Here is a 22496-nt window from a genome sequence, read left to right on the forward strand (position 1 = left end):
CTAAAAATGTTTCCATCTTTAGCTGGTCCTCTTTTAAACCGCTCACAAATCAAGTATTTATACAAAAAAAACTTGCGTAATAACCTTGCCAAATGCCTTAGACTTTTAATGATGATGAAGAATTATTTTCCTAAGGAGGAAACGCAACCAGATACACAGAGCTACAGCTACAAGCAAAAGTAGAATAGTTGTTAACAAAATAAAAGAAAAAATAGAAACGAAATGCAAATGCTTGAATGGAAGGTTGTAGCAACATAGTTGTTCAAATTGTTACTAGTATTTCTTTTTATTTTATTTTTTGTTTGTTTGTTTTTTTATGCCTTCTCTAAATAATGAATGATGATGATGTATAAATACAAGTGTATTTGTATAAGTAAACAGGCACAGGCATGCACATCATAGAGAGCAAGAGGAGACATGTACTACAAGATTGTTACAAGTGGAAGTAGGCTGAGTGATAATTAGTTTCATGATTTGTTTGTGAATTTTCTTTTTGTTAACTTAAGATACAAAAAACAACAGCAACTACTACCACCACCACTCATTTATATGAACAACAACAAAAACAACATCATGTTTATAAGTATGTGCGTGTACAATTACAAGTTAAACAATGCGTATTGCCTACTTTAAGGGGTTGGCAGAAAAATATGTATATAACATGACTGACTGTGTTTCTCTTTAGTTTTTCATTGTATTTTTTTTTATATAAAACCAGTGAATGAGTGGTGGTATGTTTTAAATAACTTAAGGCAAAATATGTTTTTTTTTTTTATCAAAAAATATTAAAATGTCATCTTTATCAGAGTATGTTGTTTGTTTAAATTGCTGTAGAATATGTAGAGGAAAATGTTTTAATTTTTATATAAGGAGTGAGATCGAAAAATTCTTAACATACATATATGTTTATAAAAAAGAAACCACTAAACTTACAGCTTTAATTTTTTTTTTATTTGATTGAAATTATTATTACAATTTACAAAAAAAATTATTTTTATAGTTTTAATCACTAGTGATGAAATTTTGAACCTTTTTCGGAAACCCTTCCATTAACGTTTTTATAGTGCTTTCTGTCACTTTGCTCGAACATGTAGTCCATCTCCGTTTAAAATCTACCACACTTTTGGACACCTTTTTTGTACTCTTCAATTCTCTTTTAACAAGAGCCCAATATCTCTCCACTGGCCTTAGCTCCGGGCAGTTTGGAGGATTTGCCTCTCTTGGTACAAATACCACATTATTGTTCTTGTACCACTCAAGGGCTTGTTTGCCATAGTGACAGGATGCCAAGTCAGGCCAAAAATAAGTGGACACATTATGAAGTCTTATGAATGGAAGCAGCCTTTTTTGTAAACATTCCTTGATGTAAATTTCGGTATTTATAGAGCCCGTTGTAACAAATGAGTGGCTTCTTTTGCCGCAACTGCATATTGCTTGCCATACCAAGAACTTTCTGGGAAATTTTGTCTGCTTTTGGGTCCTAAACTTTTCTTCAACATTCCCTCGAGCATCAGCAACATAAAATTTTTGACCTGGAAGTTGCGAAAAATCTGCCAGAACATACGTTTCGTCATCCATTATGCAGCAAGAATATTTTTTTATAAAACTTGACTTCAATTTCCGTGCTCTGTTTTTGGCCTCTAAATTTTTAGTAGCGTTCCTGTCAGGAACTTTTTGAGCCTTGTATGTTTTTAAACCTGCATTAGCTTTAACTTTTCGTACCAAATAGTCCGAGCACTGAGCTAACCGGGCTGCTTTCCTACCGGATGTGTTGGGAGCTCTTTTGAAAATGCGTTCTATTTTTTTGGCTTTAGAAACATCATGTGGACCATTCCTTCTACCTGAACCAGGTTTTCTATCAACTGACAAGTTCTCCCGGTACTGTTTAATAACATTGGAAACAGTTTGACGGCAGACCTTTGTATGCTTGGCCAACTTTTTGTAAGACCAAGTTGGGTTTTGTTGAAAATATTTAATAATTTCAGTACGCACTTTTTTCTGGTCACTCATTTTAATCAGATTAACAAAAAAATTAATATAATTGACATTACACATAATAACTGACATGTTTTTCAAAGGTAACTTGATCAAAAAAAAATTCAAATAATACTTGGGTTAAAAAATGTAATGAAAAACGTGTGTTAAGAATTTTTCGATCTCACTCCTTATTTTCTTTAAAATTTCAACAAATGTTGGTTATGTTAGTTAAAGCTTTTAAAAATTGCTATTATTTTTTCATTTGTTTAAAAAAACATTCTAGTTTTTCCTGGAAAATTTATGTTACCAAAGATTTTAAAGGTTAAATTTGAATTTAACCTCTTATATGTTTCTTATCGTGTGGAGAACTAAAAAAATGTTTAGCAACATGTTGTAGGACTATTTTATTTACTAAGAATCGTTAAATTGTTGCTTAGCAACATGTTGCTAAAGTCTTTCATAAGAAATATTAATGATAATTGCTAAACATTTTTGAGAACTAAACAAATGTTTAGCAACATGTTGCAGGAGTATTTTACTCCTCGTGTGGAGAACTAAAAAAATGTTTAGCAACATGTTGCAGGAGAATGTTGTAAAATTTTTAATAAGAAATATTAATCAACATGTTGCTGAATATTTTTGAAAACTAAACAAATGTTTAGCAACATGTTGCAGGAGTATTTAATCCTCGCGTGGAGAACTAAACAAATGTTTAGCAACATGTTGCAGGAGTATTTTACTCCTTGTGTGGAGAACGAAAAAAATTGTTAGCAACATGTTGCTAACAATTTCTCTACTGAGAATATTTAAATTCATTCTTAGCAACATGTTGCTAAAGATTTTAATAAGAAATATTAATCAACATGTTGCTGAAAATTTGTATCAAAATTTGGTCCTATACGATTTCAGTATACATTTACTCGCCATTTAGAATATAAAAAATTCTTAGCAACATGTTGCTAAAGAAATTTTTTTTCCAAAATTTTTACAATTTTAAACAACATAACTGTTTCTTATTAGTTCTAAATCATTTAATTCAATCACGTTTGCTTTTAATTTATATTTTATTAAAAAATGCTTAGCAACATGTTGCTGATGACTTCGTTATTCAAATTTTACTACTTTCTACCAAAGAGTATTTTTTTATATTCAAAATAATTTCTCAACATGTTGCTATATAAAAAATGTTGCTGCAACATTTTTTAAACAAAACTGTGTCTTCAAATAGTTAGAAATTAATGTTTATCTGTACCTTTTTGTTTAAAAATATTTCTCAACATGTTGATAACTAAAAAGGGTTTAGCAACATGTTGCTGCTATATAAACAATATGGCTGCAACATTTTTTAATCGAAACAGTATCTTATTCAAATAGTAAAAGTTAGGAAAGTAATATTTATCCTAACTTTTTGATTACAAAATGTTTAGCAACATGTTGCTGCAACATTTTTTGAACAAAACTGTTTTATATTGAAATAATTCAAAATTAATATTTATTCCAACCTTGTTGATTACAAAATTTTTCTCAACATGTTGATAACCAAAAAGAGTTTAGCAACATGTTGCTAAAATATGTTCAATGCTCTGAAAAATATTCATAAAATTTTAAAACTATAAAAGACACATAATTTAAGGATTTCCCTTAAAATAGACTCTAAATTAAAGACCAAATAGTGTTTGAAAACATTCTGCAACATGTTGCAAAGATTCCATTTATGAAAAGAATCTTTCAATTCAGCTTTTATTAATACCTTTTTTCCAATCAATTCTTCTTAATATAACAATTTGTCTATTTTTTTTTTGCAACAACTCCAAATAAAGCAAAGTTTTTTTTTTGCAACCAAATCACCATATCATTTAATAGTTACAGAGTTAGATAAAACTTTTATTTTATATTTTCACATGAATATTCCCCCTTAAAAGCAGAATTTATTAAGGAAACAATACGTAAAGTATTACAAAAGTTTATGTAAAGCCATCATGAAAAAGAGAAAGACACACACAGCAGATTAGAAAAGTTTTGCGTTGAAAAATAGGGTAAAGTAAGGAAATGAAAACCACAGCTGTTTTTCTTGAATGGAAGAGGCATGGAGAGAAGATTGTGGAATTCTCATAAGGTTTCTTTACAAAACCAAAAAAAAAGAAAAATACCTGGCAGATAATCTTGGTTTTTTAAGAAACTTTTTTTGTAATAAAATGAGACATTTTCTAATATTAAAAGTTATTTGGAAAACAAATAACAAAAACACAAAAAGGCTAAAGGAAAAATTGGGTTTTTTTGGTACAAAAAATCATGGAATAAAATGTGAAATGGAATTTATGGAAAATATTTTTCAAAATTAAAGCTAAACAGCTTTTGAAATAAACTAAACTGTTATTTTTATTGCAATTCCAATAGTATGAACTTTAAATTTGTTATATATTGCCTACTTTCAGGCTTTTTATTTAAACCTTAAAACTGGCCTATTTAAAGGAGTTTTTTTTACTTAGTTTTAAAATTTATTCAATTTTCTTCCCTCTAAACTATAATAAATTCATATCACGTTTTATTTAGCGTTTAACAAAAATAAAACGTGTGAAGTTAAAATGCAAAAAAATCTATGTCATTTCCTTTGAAAAGAAAATCGAAAAAAACAGAAACGTTTAAAAGCCATTAAAATGTCATTAACCGTTTAAAATATATTTTCAATAACTGTGTAAATTACCTTGGAAAAGGGTAATCAAAGCCACATTTATTACTTTACAACATTTGGCAACGAAATGTTTCATTCATACCATAGTAATAATCATAACCAACTTTAAAGGTGATTAAGTTTTTTTATTTTTTTCAATTTTGAAAAAAAGTATTTCGCAGTAACAAGATGTTGAGGCATTAATATGGAATTTTATTTAAATAAATTAAAGGTTTTTTTTTTATTTTACCGTTTTAACTTTATACAGCAAGCTTAACAAAGTGGAATGAGATTTTTTTTCATTTGTTTTTATTGATTTAAATAATAATTGTGGTGTTTAAAACACATTGTAGGATTAACTGGATTTCAATTAAAATGAACAGCTTCATTAAACCAGCTATAATCAATTTTAAATGATTTTATGTATTAATTAGCAGAGACATTAACCCTGATAAAATAATAATAAATAATGAAATATATTAAATGATTTTTGGCACACAACTTAATAAAAAGAATATAGCAACATTAACAATGATTTGACTACAAGGAAGAAAAGATTTGTTTGAATTTAAACCCTAGCAACATGTGTCTGAAACAGAGCAACATCTTTTCGAATCATTGACTAAATGGTAGAAACGATTTGTTTGAATTTAAATCCTAGCAACATGTGTCTGAAACAAATATTCAGCCATATGAAAGCCAAGATTTATTTAGATATCAGCAACATGTTGCTATAATAATTCCATGATTATAGCAACATTTACTAGCTACAGAGAAATATGTTTCTGAAACATTCGTGATTCGACTATATGGAAAAAAAGATTTCTTTGATATTAATACAGCAACATGTGTCTGAAACAAAGTTTCAACTATATACGAGAAAAGATTATTTCAATTTCGGCAACATGTTGATATAACAAATTCATGACTATAGCAACATTTGCTAGATACTTAGCAACATGATTCTTAAACATTCGTCATTCGTCTAAAAGGAAAGAGTTTTGTTTGAATTTAAACCCTAGCAACATGAGTCTGAAACAAATTCATGATTATAGCAACATTTACTAGCTACGCAGCAATAATGTTTCTTATACAATGATTCGACTACAAGGAAGTAACGATTTGTTTGAATTTAAATCCTAGTAACATGTGTCTGAAACAAATATTCAGCCATATGAAAGCCAAGATTTATTTAGATATCAGCAACATGTTGCTATAATAATTCCATGATTATAGCAACATTTTCTAGCTACAGAGCAACATGTTTCCGAAACAATCATTCGACTAAATGGAAGAAACGATTTGTTTCAATTTAATCCCTAGCAACATGTGTCTAAAACAAAGATCACACTCAAAGAAAGCTAATATTTATTTAGATATCAGCAAACATGTTGCTATAATAATTCCATGATTATAGCAACATTTTCTAGCTACAGAGCAACATGTTTCCGAAACAATGATTTGACTAAATGAAAGAAAAGATTTGTTTAAAATGTGTCTGAAACAAAGATTTAACTATATGATGGCCAAGATTGGTTTTACACTTATTTTAAAATTTAAATAGTGTTTCACTAGGTTCCATTTCGTTCCTTCATGAATTTAATTTCAAGTTCCTTCTAAATTCGATTTTTAGTATTATTGTTTCACTTAATTCCATTTCGTTCCTAATTTAATCAAAGTCATACAGTAAGTGTTGCACTATACATATTCCATTACGTTCCTTGATGAATTTTATTTTCAAATTCCCTTTAAATTGAATGTTTATAACAAAAGTTATGGAAAACTATAAAATATTAGTGTTCCACAATATTCCACATCGTTCCTGCTTTAATTAAAGTTATACCGTAAGTGTTTCACTAGATTCCATTTCGTTCCTGGCCGATTTTATCTATAAAATTACTTTTAAACAGGTTTTTGATATCAAAGTAGAAAAAAAATTATGTTTCACAAAATTCCATTTCGTTCCAAATTTAAAAAAATCCATTTTTAACTATTTTTCTTAAGATTTTATATTTTGTTAATTATTTGAAAGGATTTGCTACTTATATTTTGATTTTTAACATAATTCAAAAGTGTTTCACTAAATTCCATTTCGTTCCTTCACGAATTTTATTTTCAAATTCTCTTTTCAAATCAAAGTAGAAAAAAAATTATGTTTCACAAAATTCCATTTCGTTCCAAATTTAAAAAAATCCATTTTTAACTATTTTTCTTAAGATTTTATATTTTGTTAATTATTTGAAAGGATTTGCTACTTATATTTTGATTTTTAACATAATTCAAAAGTGTTTCACTAAATTCCATTTCGTTCCTTCACGAATTTTATTTTCAAATTCTCTTTAAATTTAATGTTTATAACAAAAGTTATGGAAAACTATAAAATATTAGTGTTCCACAATATTCCATATCGTCCCTGCTTTAATTAAAGTTATACCGTAAGTGTTTCACTAGATTCCATTTCGTTCCTGGCCGGTTTTATCCATAAAATTACCTTTAAACTGGTTTTTAATATAGAGATTCAAATCAAAGTAAAAATAAATTATGTTTCACAAAATTCCATTTCGTTCCAAATTTAAATATAGCCTTTTTAAGTTAGTTTCCTTAAGATTTTTAATTTTGTTAATTATATGTTAGGATTTTCTACTTATTTTTTGATTTTTAACATAATTCAAATGTGTTTCACTAAATTCCATTTCGTTCCTTCACGAATTTTATTTTTAAATTCCCTTTAAATTGGTTTTATATAACAAACGTTATAGAAAACGTTAAAATATTGGTATTTCACTTAATTCCATTTCGTTCCAGCTTCAATTGAAGCCATATCTCAAGTGTTTCATTAAATTCCATTTCGTTCCTGGCCTATTTTCTCAATAAAATTTCTATAAACCAAGTTTCTGATGTAAAACATTCAAATCAAAATAAAAAAATTCATGTTTCACAAAATTCCATTCCGTTCCTAATTCCGTTCCTAATAAGATTTTATATTTTGTTAATTATTTGTTAGGATTTTTAACTTATTTTTTGATTTTTAACCTAATTTAATTAGTGTTCCTTCATTAATTTTATTTTTAAATTGAATTTTTATAACAAAATTTATAGAAAACTTTAAAAAATTAGTGTTTCACTTAATTCCAAAACGTTCCTAATTTAAATATATCCATTTTTAGCTAGTTTTCTAAAGCTTTTATAGTCTGTTAACTGTTTGTTTTATTTTCTACTTATTTTTAGATTTTTAACCTAATTTAAATAGTGTTTCACTTGATTCCATTTCGTTCCTTCACGAATTTTACTTTTAATTTCTCTTTAAATTGGAGTTTTATAACAAGCGTTATAGAAAATGTTAAAATATTAGTGTTTCATTTAATTCCATTTCGTTCCAGCTTCAATTGAAGCCATATCTCAAGTGTTTCATTAAATTTCATTTCGTTCCTGGCCTATTTTCTTAATAAAATTACATTAAACCAAGTTTTTTTATATAAATCATTCAAATCAAATTAATAAATTGTATGTTTCACAAAATTCCATTTCGTTCCAAATTTAAATAAAGCCATTTTAAACAGTTTTCTTAAGATTTCATGTTTTTCATAGATTTTTAGGCTAATTTAAATAGTGTTTCACTAGATTCCATTTCGTTTCATAACTAATTTTATTTTTAAATTCTCTTAAAATTGGATTTTTATAACTAAAGTTAGCATTTTACTTAATTCCATTTCGTTTCTGATTTAATTAAAGCCATTTAGTAAGTGTTTCACTTGATTCCATTTCGTTCCTTTGCTAACTTTTTTATATAAATCTATTTTGAGTTAGATTTTTGATTAAAAATATTGACTTCCATTTAGTCCCTGTTTAAATTTGATTAATATTGAACTATTTTTTAATTATTTTAACATTCTAAATAATTTGTTGACTTTTCCTAATATTTTTGAAGCACTTTTTCTGACTTTAGTGGCTTAAAATAAATGTTTCATTAAATTCCTTACCGTTCCTAGCTGTGTTTTTATATGAAATCTGTTCTGAGTTAGAGTTTTATTACGAAATATTTAAGCTGTTTGAAAATCAATATTGTTTCACTAAATTCCATTTCATTCCTAGCTAAATATAAATTAGTTTTTGAGTGTTTCACTATATTTCATATTGTTCCTGATTGTTTTTTTTTGCTAACAAATCTATTGATTTTAGGTTTTCAGTTGTAAAACGTTAAAGAAACATAAATATTAGAATGTTTCACTTATTTCCATTTCGTTCCTGTTTTATTTTAAAGGTTTTATTTTATCTAAAAGAGTTTTTCTTTGTGAAATAACTTACCCCACGGTAACATCAAAGATATTACTACCCACAGAACTGGAAACAGCCATATCACCAAAACCTTTACGCGCCACAATAACCGAAGTTATCAGATCTGGTATAGAAGTACCAGCCGCCAAAAAGGTTAAACCCATAACCTAAATGAAACAGAAATTTAATTATTTTATAAAGTTTTAAAGAGTTAATCTCCGAACTTACCTCGGGTGGTATACGAGCGGTATCACCGGCCACATTGGCCCACCATACCATCAGATATGAAAAGGCTGCTATCCAAACAATGGAGCCAATAAACGTAACCGGGAATAGTTTTTTACCTTTGGGGGTTCGAGTATCCGGCAAAGTCAACCACATGGGTATTAAGAGTGGAGCCACCAAAATATAAGTTAAACGTTTACGGGCAGTATCGGGCCAGGCCATGCTCAAGGGCTCTGGTTCATCTACGATTTCTTGAGTCTGCTAATTAATACGTTTTCATAATAGAAAAAAAATATTAATGTTAGTAAAAACGTTATATGGAATTAGTTAAAAGTTTTAGTAGATTTTAAAGGATTTTTAGGAATAAAATTTTAAAATTTTTTTACAAAAGGAAGTTTTTTATTGTTTGTTTGATTGTTTTTAGTTTAGTTTAGTTGTTTTGTTCCAAAAATTTATACATAACTTTAAATAGTTTTTTGTTTGTATAGAGTTAATCAATAGTAAATAGTTTATAAGTAAATTGTATAATATAATTGTTGTTGTTGTTGTTTTATTAATTTATTAATAAATATGGTTAATATTTAATGTAAGGTGACTATGAATTTAAAAGAAATTTTAATTAAGTTTTTTTTTCTCAGTGCATTTTAAAAAAATGTTAAAACTAAATATTATATTGATTAATTGAAAAAAGAAACTTAAAAATTTATAAATTTTTTTTTAAAAATAAAATTAAAATTTTTATCAAAAATGAGTTAAAAACTTAAATTAATTCTTTTTTCTTTGTAAACCAAAAAATTTAAAGCCTATTTACAGGCGTTTAAAAATAAATATTTTAAAGTATAATTAATATAAAAACAAAAATCAAAAATTTCAAAATTAAGGCTTTTTTACAAATATTTTAAAACATTCCTTATTAGTTATTGTTTAAAAATGTAAAAAAAACATGCTTTAGTTAAGAATTTAATAGTAATATTCACTGAATTTGAAACATAATTTTATATATATTGGTTTAGTTTTAAATAATATGATTTATCTATAGATTTATAGACTTAATTGCTTAAAGTTTGCTGTCCTTTCTTCTTTATAAAACTTCAAAGCTTTTAACACTTTAGTTTTCCACTGCTTTTAACTATTTTCTTCCTGCTGTGTTCATCATTTCATAATTTTGTCTTGCTTTGAAACCAAAAAACTATTTTTTGTTCTTCTACTTCAGTGAACATCATCATCTATAGGAATATTGATGAGTTTCCTTTTTAAAATTGTCAAAACGTTTAGAAATTGTTTAAATATTGGGTGTATGACTTATTGCCAGATTTTTTCTGAACTAGAACGTGAACTAGAACCTGAACTGGAACCTGAACTAGAACCTGAACTAGAACCTGAACTAGAACTGAACTAGAACTGAACTAGAACTGAACTAGAACTGAACTAGAACTGAACTAGAACTGAACTAGAACTGAACTAGAACTGAACTAGAACTGAACTAGAACTGAACTAGAACTGAACTAGAACTGAACTAGAACTGAACTAGAACTGAACTAGAACTGAACTAGAACTGAACTAGAACTGAACTAGAACTGAACTAGAACTGAACTAGAACTGAACTAGAACTGAACTAGAACTGAACTAGAACTGAACTAGAACTGAACTAGAACTGAACTAGAACTGAACTAGAACTGAACTAGAACTGAACTAGAACTGAACTAGAACTGAACTAGAACTGAACTAGAACTGAACTAGAACTGAACTAGAACTGAACTAGAACTGAACTAGAACTGAACTAGAACTGAACTAGAACTGAACTAGAACTGAACTAGAACTGAACTAGAACTGAACTAGAACTGAACTAGAACTGAACTAGAACTAGAACTGAACTAGAACTGAACTAGAACTGAACTAGAACTGAACTAGAACTGAACTAGAACTGAACTAGAACTGAACTAGAACTGAACTAGAACTGAACTAGAACTGAACTAGAACTGAACTAGAACTGAACTAGAACTGAACTAGAACTGAACTAGAACTGAACTAGAACTGAACTAGAACTGAACTAGAACTGAACTAGAACTGAACTAGAACTGAACTAGAACTGAACTAGAACTGAACTAGAACTGAACTAGAACTGAACTAGAACTGAACTAGAACTGAACTAGAACTGAACTAGAACTGAACTAGAACTGAACTAGAACTGAACTAGAACTGAACTAGAACTGAACTAGAACTGAACTAGAACTGAACTAGAACTGAACTAGAACTGAACTAGAACTGAACTAGAACTGAACTAGAACTGAACTAGAACTGAACTAGAACTGAACTAGAACTGAACTAGAACTGAACTAGAACTGAACTAGAACTGAACTAGAACTGAACTAGAACTGAACTAGAACTGAACTAGAACTGAACTAGAACTGAACTAGAACTGAACTAGAACTGAACTAGAACTGAACTAGAACTGAACTAGAACTGAACTAGAACTGAACTAGAACTGAACTAGAACTGAACTAGAACTGAACTAGAACTGAACTAGAACTGAACTAGAACTGAACTAGAACTGAACTAGAACTGAACTAGAACTGAACTAGAACTGAACTAGAACTGAACTAGAACTGAACTAGAACTGAACTAGAACTGAACTAGAACTGAACTAGAACTGAACTAGAACTGAACTAGAACTGAACTAGAACTGAACTAGAACTGAACTAGAACTGAACTAGAACTGAACTAGAACTGAACTAGAACTGAACTAGAACTAGAACTGAACTAGAACTGAACTAGAACTGAACTAGAACTGAACTAGAACTGAACTAGAACTGAACTAGAACTGAACTAGAACTGAACTAGAACTGAACTAGAACTGAACTAGAACTGAACTAGAACTGAACTAGAACTGAACTAGAACTGAACTAGAACTGAACTAGAACTGAACTAGAACTGAACTAGAACTGAACTAGAACTGAACTAGAACTGAACTAGAACTGAACTAGAACTGAACTAGAACTGAACTAGAACTGAACTAGAACTGAACTAGAACTGAACTAGAACTGAACTAGAACTGAACTAGAACTGAACTAGAACTGAACTAGAACTGAACTAGAACTGAACTAGAACTGAACTAGAACTGAACTAGAACTGAACTAGAACTGAACTAGAACTGAACTAGAACTGAACTAGAACTGAACTAGAACTGAACTAGAACTGAACTAGAACTGAACTAGAACTGAACTAGAACTGAACTAGAACTGAACTAGAACTGAACTAGAACTGAACTAGAACTGAACTAGAACTGAACTAGAACTGAACTAGAACTGAACTAGAACTGAACTAGAACTGAACTAGAACTGAACTAGAACTGAACTAGAACTGAACTAGAACTGAACTAGAACTGAACTAGAACTGAACTAGAACTGAACTAGAACTGAACTAGAACTGAACTAGAACTGAACTAGAACTGAACTAGAACTGAACTAGAACTGAACTAGAACTGAACTAGAACTGAACTAGAACTGAACTAGAACTGAACTAGAACTGAACTAGAACTGAACTAGAACTGAACTAGAACTGAACTAGAACTGAACTAGAACTGAACTAGAACTGAACTAGAACTGAACTAGAACTGAACTAGAACTGAACTAGAACTGAACTAGAACTGAACTAGAACTGAACTAGAACTGAACTAGAACTGAACTAGAACTGAACTAGAACTGAACTAGAACTGAACTAGAACTGAACTAGAACTGAACTAGAACTGAACTAGAACTGAACTAGAACTGAACTAGAACTGAACTAGAACTGAACTAGAACTGAACTAGAACTGAACTAGAACTGAACTAGAACTGAACTAGAACTGAACTAGAACTGAACTAGAACTGAACTAGAACTGAACTAGAACTGAACTAGAACTGAACTAGAACTGAACTAGAACTGAACTAGAACTGAACTAGAACTGAACTAGAACTGAACTAGAACTGAACTAGAACTGAACTAGAACTGAACTAGAACTGAACTAGAACTGAACTAGAACTGAACTAGAACTGAACTAGAACTGAACTAGAACTGAACTAGAACTGAACTAGAACTGAACTAGAACTGAACTAGAACTGAACTAGAACTGAACTAGAACTGAACTAGAACTGAACTAGAACTGAACTAGAACTGAACTAGAACTGAACTAGAACTGAACTAGAACTGAACTAGAACTGAACTAGAACTGAACTAGAACTGAACTAGAACTGAACTAGAACAGAACTAGAACTGAACTAGAACTGAACTAGAACTGAACTAGAACTGAACTAGAACTGAACTAGAACTGAACTAGAACTAGAAAAATATTGGTTTTTTATTAATGAAATCTTTAAAGAATTATTGTTTAAGCAGATTCCATTTCGTTTCTTCTTTAGTCACTGGTTTTTTAACCACATTTTTGTAGTTTTGTTAACATTTTAATTGTATTCCATGATTTTCTATAATTTGTTAAGACTTTTGGCTTAATTTTAACAACGTAAAGTGAGTGTTTCTCTGGATTCCATTTCGTTCCTAAAATAATTTCTATATTTAGTCACCACTAACTAGGCTGTTATACCAAAAAATCATATCAAACATATGAATATAAGTGTTTTTTCTTAATTTTAACTATGTTCTGCAAGTGTTTCACTTGATTCCATTTCGTTTTAATTTTAGTGAGAGGCTTATTTTACCTCTTTTGTATAGTTTATATTTGTTATATTATTATACATGAGTTTGAAGGAGTGTTTCACATGATTCCATTTCGTTCCTTGATGATTTTTGTACACTAAATATCTTTTAAATAGATTTCGCTTTTATTAATTAAACTGTACTTAAAAATTGTAATATTTAATAGGAAAATATTAGTGTTTCACCTTATTCCATTTCGTTCCTGCTTTCATTAGAGACCCTTGAAGCTAAATTTGCATGTTTTTTATTGTTAAATTATTACAAATGAATTTCTGCAACTGTTAGATACCTTTAACTTCATTTTAAGGAGTGTTCCACAAATTTCCATTTCGTTCCAGCTTTATTTATAGACATTTAAAGCGAGTTTTAAAAGTGTTTATAGTGCTAAATTATTATACATCAGTTTATGTAATTTTTGATGATATTTTACCCCATTTTAATGAGTGTTCCACAAGATCCCAATTCGTTCCTTGGTAATTTTTGTACACAAAGTACTTTTTAGCTAGATTTCGCATTCACTAATTAAATTATACTTGAAAATTGTAATGTTTCATATCAAAAAATGAGTGTTTCACCTAGTTCCATTTCGTTCCAGCTTTAATTAGAGACACTTGAAGCTAGTTTTCTTAGTTTTTTTAGAGTTAAATTATTATTAATGAGTTTCTGTAATTGTTAGAGACCTTTTACGGCATTTTAAGGAGTGTTCCACAAAATTCCATTTCGTTCCAGCTTTATTTAAAGACATTTGAAGCGAGTTTTAAAAGTTTTTATAGGGATCAATTATTATACATGAGTTTATGTAATTTTTAAGGATGTATTACCGCATTTTAATGAGTGTTCCACAAGATTCCATTTCGTTCCTTGATAAATTTTGTACACAAAGTACTTTGTAACTAGATTTCACTACCAGTAATTAAATTGTATTTGAATATTGTAATGTTTCATATCAAAAAATTAGTGTTTCACCTAGTTCCATTTCGTTCCAGCTTTAATTAGTGACACTTAAAGCTAGTTTTCCTAGTTTTTTTATTGTTTAATTATTATAAAAGAGTTCCTGTAATTGTTAGATACCTTTTACGGCATTTTAAGGAGTGTTCCACAAAATTCCATTTCGTTCCAGCTTTATTTAAAGACATTTGAAATGAGTTTTAGAAGTTTTTATAGTGCTAAATTATTATACATCAGTTTATGTAATTTTTGAGGATGTTTTACTCCATTTTAATGAGTGTTCCACCAGATTCCATATCGTTCCAGCTTTATTTAAAGACATTTCAAATGAGTTTTAAAAGTTTTTATAATGCTAAATTACTATAAATGAGTTAAGGTAATTTTCAAGGATGTTTTACCCTATTTTAATGAGTGTTCCACGAAATTCCATTTCGTTCCTTGATAATTTTTGTACCCAAAATCCTTTTTAATTACATTTTTCTATTGTTTATAACATTTTTATAATTAAGTATTAAGTTGTTCTTCATTTCATGGTTAAACATTAAGTGTTTCATTGTTTTCCATAACGTTCCGTTATAATTTGGGCTTGACTTTTAGAGAATTTGTAAAATATTCATAGCATTTAATGTTTTTCTGTATTTTTCTGTGTTAATTTTCTTTATTTTAATGGTATATTAGTGGTGTTTCACTTGATTCCATTTCGTTCCTTATTGCATTTTTTGTAGGAAACCGGTTTATAATAGTTTTTTGTTATTGTATGTTTTAAAATATCTTGAAAACTCATAGGTTTCCGTGGATTCCATTTGGTTCCTATTGTATTTTGGGACTTGAAATATTTTTAGTTTAATTTTTTAAGTATTTTAACAGTGTTTCTGTTGATTGTTTTATAAAAACTACTTAAAATCTTATTTTTGAGGCAAAAATTCAATGTTTCATTGAATTCCATTTCGTTCCTTTAGGATTTCCAGCCCCTTTTAATGTAGTTTGAAAGCTTACATTGCTTTTTGTTTTCGTTTTTAATACAGTTCTTTAAATTTCAATTGATTTCCTGCCATTTTTTTTGTTAATTTTTTTTATATTTTTGCTGATTTCTATAAAATATTCAAAAAGTGTTGATTTTACTTGATTTCTTACAAATCCATTTCCTTTATTAATATTTGTTTTTCTGTATTATAAACATGTGTTTTCATATTTATTTAATTTTTTTTTTCAAATATTACCTTGACAAAGACTTTAGCATAATTCGTGTTGTTGTTGTTGTGGTTGTTTCACTTATTCCACTTGAATAATTTCTACCATGTCATGTTATTTATTTCTATATTTGTAGCATTTTGTGTAAGAATAGGAGAAACAAAAAAATTAAACGAAAAAAATCAATATTTGATTACATTTTCCACTAATTCCACACAACACAACTGCAAATGTACTTGTAAAATATTTAAACAACAATTGTTCATGTTCTATGATGTGTCTGTCCGTAAGTCCGTCCGTCTGTCCTTCCGTCTGTCCCTCAGTCTGTCTGTCTTTCTGTATAAAACATACGAGCACACAATAAATTTTAAAGCCTTTTCTAATCCGCTTATGGTTTTGGCCAACAATATTTCTACATGTTTTATTGTTATTGTCGTTTTTGTTGTTGTAGTTTATATTCAACAACAACAACAACATGTGTAAACTCTTTGCCTCGCTCAAGAGTTACATATTTATGACAAATTTTCACACAAACACTGCAATATCTACCTAAATACATTGTATGAGAGCCAGTGACAATGACAACGTCATTGATGATTATAATTTTCATTACCATTATCATCAGCAGTAGGAGCAGTAGCAGTAGCAACAACAATCTGTTATTATAATAATCATCATCATCATCATTATAAGCGTCATCATTAAATACACTTACTTAAAGGGGGATTTAAAATATTTAAATCTCTTTCTATCACTCTCGCTCTTTGTCTCTTTAAATGTCATAAACATATGGGTTTTGTGCTACATACATACTTACTACTACTGCCACTATATAAGCCACAAGGATATGAATCCTTGGCTGCTGATGATGCCCCTGTTTAAGTAGTTGTTGCTGCTGCTGCTATACTTCATATTAAAAATGACATTTTATATTTTGCATAATTTATCAAGCACTCGAGAGAGAGCTCAGCAATCCAGGCTAAAACGGGCAGGGAGGGCATTAGTGAATGAGGAGAATGAATAAATGTTGTTTATATCAGCTTGGGATTTATCATCAATTGTTGTTGTTGTTGTGCTGCGATACACTTGACTGCTTGCCATACATATGATGATGGGTAGTAGTAGCATGTTTTCTTGTAAATTATTTTTTACTACTTTTTTTTTGGCATTAAATAATTGAAGGATAAAGACATAAAAAACTGGATATAATGGCATTTTAAACTGCTTTTAAAAACAAATAACTGTGTTAAAAGGTCAATTCTTAAGTTTCAAAAAGTGTTTCACTTGATTCCATTTCGTTCCATGAAGAATTTCTTATATGTTAACAGCTTTTAGCAAGATTTTGTTGCTAAAACAACAAGTAGGTGTAAAATTGTCAATGTTTCATTTAATTCCATTTCGTTCCAAGTCTATTTAGAGACAATTGCTGGGTTTTGTAAATCACTTAAAGCATTTCCCTGATTTTCTTAATTTTAATGGTACAAAGAGAGCGTTTCACTTAATTCCATTTCGTTCCAAGGATAAATACACAAAAAACAGGATATAATGGCATTTTAAACTGCTTTTAAAAACAAATAACTGTGTTAAAAGGTCAATTCTTAAGTTCGAAAAAGTGTTTCACTTGATTCCATTTCGTTCCATGACGAATTTCTTATATGTTAACAGTTTTTAGCATGATTTTGTTGCTAAAACAACAAGTAGGTGTAAAATTGTCAATGTTTCATTTAATTCCATTTCGTTCCAAGTCTATTTAGAGACAATTGCTGGGCTTTGTAAATCACTTAAAGCATTTCCCTGATTTTCATCATTGTAATGGTACAAAGAGAGTGTTTCACTTAATTCCATTTCGTTCCAAGTTGAATTTTTAATATGAAATCACTCCAAAATTCATATTAAAGGGGGATAATATTAATGTTTCACAAAATTCCATTTCGTTCCAGTCGCATTTATAGGCTTTATTGGAGTTCTTATGTCATTTTAAGTAATTCTCATGATTCCTCTTCATTTTAAAATTAATTTAAGGAGCTTTACCCCCATTTTGATGAATGTTTCACTATATTCCATTTCGTTCCTTGATGATTTTTGCACACAAAATACTTTTAATTATATTGTTCTAGTGTTCTAGTGTGTTAAAATATCAATTCTTAATTTTGAAAAAGTGTTTCACTTGATTCCATTTCGTTCCAAGTAAAATTTCTTATATATTAACAGTTTTTATCAAGGTTTTGTTGCTAAAGGTGTAAAAATTTCAATGTTTCATTTCATTCCATTTCGTTCCAATTTTATGTAGAGACAATTGCTGGGTTTTTATATCACTTAAAGCATTTCCCTGGTTTTCTTAATTTAATGGTATAAAGAGAGTGTTTCAATTAATTCAATTTCGTCACATTGACTGATTTGCTGGCAGCTTTTTGGGACACCCTTTATAATGAAAATTTTACTTGTCAGTTATAAGATCTCTTCAAATTAATCAAATTCGAAATTAGTACTTCATTCAAACTATTACTGGATGTAAAAATCAAGCTCCTAACTGTTTTAGAAGTAGTTTAAAAATTTACGATAAAAAATTATTAAACGATTTAAAAAAAAAAAAATCAGAAAATTATAATTTTTTTATCAATAAATATTCAATGGTAAAATTCATGAATTCATAAAATTAAAATAATTCGAAATTAGTAGCTTATTTATGCTATCATTTAGTATATTAACTAAACTTCTATTGCATTTGAAAGTGTTTTAGAAATTTACGATAAATTTGTTACAAAAATTATTAATTTTTATTTAAATATAACAAAAGTTTTGCAGTTAAGTGTAAGAATTCTTGAAATAAATAAAATTCAAAATTAGTAAATTCTTTAGGCTATCATTAAATATCAAAATCAAACTCGTAGCTATTTTGGAAGTATTTTAAAAATTTACGATAAACTCTTTTTTAAATCAAAAATTTGAAAATTTAAATTTTTTTATCAATAAATATTTAAAGGTAAAATTCATGAAATTAAAATAATTCGAAATTATTAGCTTATTTATGCTATCATTTAGTATATTAACTAAACTTCTATTGCATTTGAAAGTATTTTAGAAATTTACGATAAATTTGTTACAAGAATTATTAATTTTTATTTAAATATAACAAAAGTGTTGCAGTCAAGCGTAAGATTTTTTAAAATAAATAAAATTCAAAATTAGTAAATTATTCAGGCTATCATTAAATATCAAAATCAAACTCGTAGATATTTTGAAAGTATTCTAAAAATTTACGATAATTTTTTTTTTAAATCAAAAAAAAAACACTGAAAATTTACTTTTTTGATTAATTTGACAACAATCATATGTTGGTGAGTATTTATATTAGACGTTGGACACGCCACATTGACTGTTCTTGCTGCTCGACAGCTTTTTTTTTGGGACACACTTTATAATGAAAATTTTACTGTCAGTTATGAGCTTTCTTGAATTGAATCAAATTCGAAATTAGTACTTCATTCCAACTATGACTTTCTGTAAAAATCAAGCTCCTAACTGTTTTAGAAGTATCTTAAGAATTTACAAAAAAAATTTGTGAAACAATTTTAAAAAAATCAGAAAATTTACATTTTTTATCAATAAATATTTAAAGGTACAGTTCATGAGTTCATAAAATTAAAATAATTCGAAATTAGTAGCTTATTTATGCTATCATTTAGTATATTAACTAAACTTCTGTTTCATTAGGAAGTATTTTAGAAATTTACGATAAATTTGTTACAAAAACTATTAATTTTTATTTAAATATAACAAAAATGTTGCAGTTAAGTATAAGATTTCTTAAAATAAATACAATTCAAAATTAGTAAATTATTTAAGCTAACATTCGATATCAAAATCAAGCTCGTAGCAATTTTGGAAGTATTTTCAAAATTTACGATAAATTATTTTTTAAATCAAAAAAAAAAAAACTGAAAATTTACATTTTTGATTAATTTGACAAGAATCATATGTTGGTGAGCATTTATATTAGAAGTTGGACAAATCACATTGACTGTTCTTGCTGCTCGACCGTTTTTTTTGTATACCCTTTATAGTGAAAATTTAACTGTCAGTTATGAGCTTTCTTGAAATGAATCAAATCCGAAATTAGTACTTCATTCAAACTATGACTGGCTGTAAAAATCAAGCTCCTAACTGTTTTAGAAGTTTACGATAAAAAATTATTAAACAATTAAAAAAAAATCAGACAATTTACATATTTTATCAATAAATATTTAAAGGTAAAATTCATGAATTCATAAAATTAAACTAATTCGAAATTAGTATCTTATTTATGCTATCATTTAGTATATTAACTAAACTTTTGTTTCATTTGGAAGTATTTTAAAAATTTACGATAAATTTGTTACAAAAATTATTAATTTTTATTTAAATATAACAAAAATGTTGCAGTCCAGGGTAAGATTTCTTGAAATAAATTAAACTCAATATTAGTAAATTATTTAAGGTATCATTGAATATCAAAATCAAATTTGTAGCCATTTAGGAAGTACTCTAAAAATTTACGATAAATTCTTGTTTAAATAAAAAAAAATAAAAAAAAAAACACTGAAAATTTACATTTTTGATTAATTTGACAACATATGTTGATGAGCATTTATATTAGACGTTGGACACGCCGCATTGACTGTTCTTACTGCTCGACCGTTTTTTTTTTTTTTTGTATACCCTTTATATTGAAAATTTTACTGTCAGTTATGAGCTTTCTTGAAATGAATCAAATTCGAAATTAGTACTTTATTCAAACTATGACTGGCTGTAAAAATCAAGCTCTTAACTGTTTAAGAAGTAGTTTAAAAATTTACGATAAAAAATTATTAAACAATTAAAAAAAATCAGAAAATTATAATTTTTTTATCAATAAATATTTAAAGGTAAAATTCATGAATTCATAAAATTAAACTAATTCGAAATTAGTAGCTTATTTATGCTATCATTTAGTATATTAACTAAACTTTTGTTTCATTTGGAAGTATTTTAAAAATTTACGATAAATTTGTTACAAAAATTATTAATTTTTATTTAAATATAACAAAAGTGTTGCAGTTAAGTGCAAGATTTCTTGAAATAAATAAAATCCAAAATTAGTAAATTATTTAGGCTACCATTGCATATGAAAATCAAAGTCGTAGCTATTTTGAAAGTATTCTAAAAATTTACGATTATATCTTTTTTAAATCAAAAAAAAAAAGCACTGAAAATTTACATTTTTGCTTAATTTGTGAACAATCACATGTTGGTGAGCATTTATATTGAAATAAATAAAATTCAAAATTAGTAAATTATTTAAGCTACCATTGAATATCAAAATCAAATTTGTAGATATTTTGAAAGTATTTTAAAAAATTACGATAATTTCTTTTTTAAATAAAAAAAAGCACTGAAAAATTAAATTTTTGATTAATTTGACAACAATCATATGTTGGTGAGCATTTATATTAGACGTTGGACACGCCACATTGACCGTCCTTGCTGCTCGACCGTTTTTTTTTTTTTTTGTATACCCTTTTTAGTGAAAATTTTACTGTCAGTTATGAGATTTCTTGAAATGAATCAAATTCGAAATTAGTACTTCATTCAAACTATGTCTGGCTGTAAAAATCAAGCTCCTAACTTTTTTAGAAGTATTTTAAAAATTTACGATACAAAATTATTAAACAATTTAAAAAAAATCAGAAAATTTAAATTTTTTATCAATAAATATTCAAAGGTAAAATTCATGAATTCATAAAATTAAAATAATTCGAAATTAGTAGCTTATTTATGCTATCATTTAGTATATTAACTAAAATTCTATTTCATTTGGAAGTATTTTAGAAATTTACGATAAATTTGTTACAAAAATTATTAATTTTTATTTAAATATAACAAAAATGTTGCAGTCCGGGGTAAGATTTCTTGAAATAAATTAAATTCAAAATTAGTTAATTATTTAAGCTACCATTGTATATCAAATTCGAATTCGTAGCTGTTTTAAAAGTATTGTAAAAATTTACGATAAAATAGTTTTTAAATCAAAAAAAAAAAAAAACACTAAAAATATACATTTTTGATAAATGAACAGATTTTAAATGAGCTGTTAATAATATTGGAACGAAATGAAATTTTTCTTTTATTTAAAGCATTTCAAAATGACACCTTTAAACTTTGCCAGCTATTAATTGCTATAAATTTTTTATTTTATTTCATTTCAATTTTATTTATTTCATTTTTATTTTCATTCAAATTTCATTATGAAAATAAATGGCCATTTAAATATAAATTTCGTTTCTCTTTGTTTTTGTTAGCTGCTGTATGTTTTAGTTGTTGCAGTTGTCTTTTTCATTGCACAAGAAATGTCCTTCACTTTTGTGCTGCTTTTAACTTAATTTTCTTAAATATTTTTTTATTTTTTGCTTTCGTTCGTTCGGTCTTGGTCTTTTTTCTGCTTTTGTTGTGCTGTTTTTAACAAATGTACATGACTGAACATGTAGCAGCATGCATGTTT

General features: G+C 27.5%; 1 protein-coding gene across 1 annotated transcript in view; it reads right to left on the bottom strand.

Moving 5' to 3' along the window:
- Nckx30C overlaps nt 1-22496 on the bottom strand; it is a 219254-nt gene that overhangs the window by 6891 nt on the left and 189867 nt on the right. Inside the window, exons 6-7 of the mRNA XM_065500403.1 lie at nt 9152-9406; nt 8954-9090 (exon numbers count right to left, since the gene is read on the bottom strand). Coding sequence (XP_065356475.1) covers nt 8954-9090; nt 9152-9406 — 392 coding nt within the window. The remainder of the gene's footprint in view (nt 1-8953; nt 9091-9151; nt 9407-22496) is intronic.

The sequence above is a fragment of the Calliphora vicina genome, chromosome 2 (assembly GCF_958450345.1).
Source record: "Calliphora vicina chromosome 2, idCalVici1.1, whole genome shotgun sequence".
In the NCBI taxonomy this organism is placed as follows: domain Eukaryota; kingdom Metazoa; phylum Arthropoda; class Insecta; order Diptera; family Calliphoridae; genus Calliphora; species Calliphora vicina.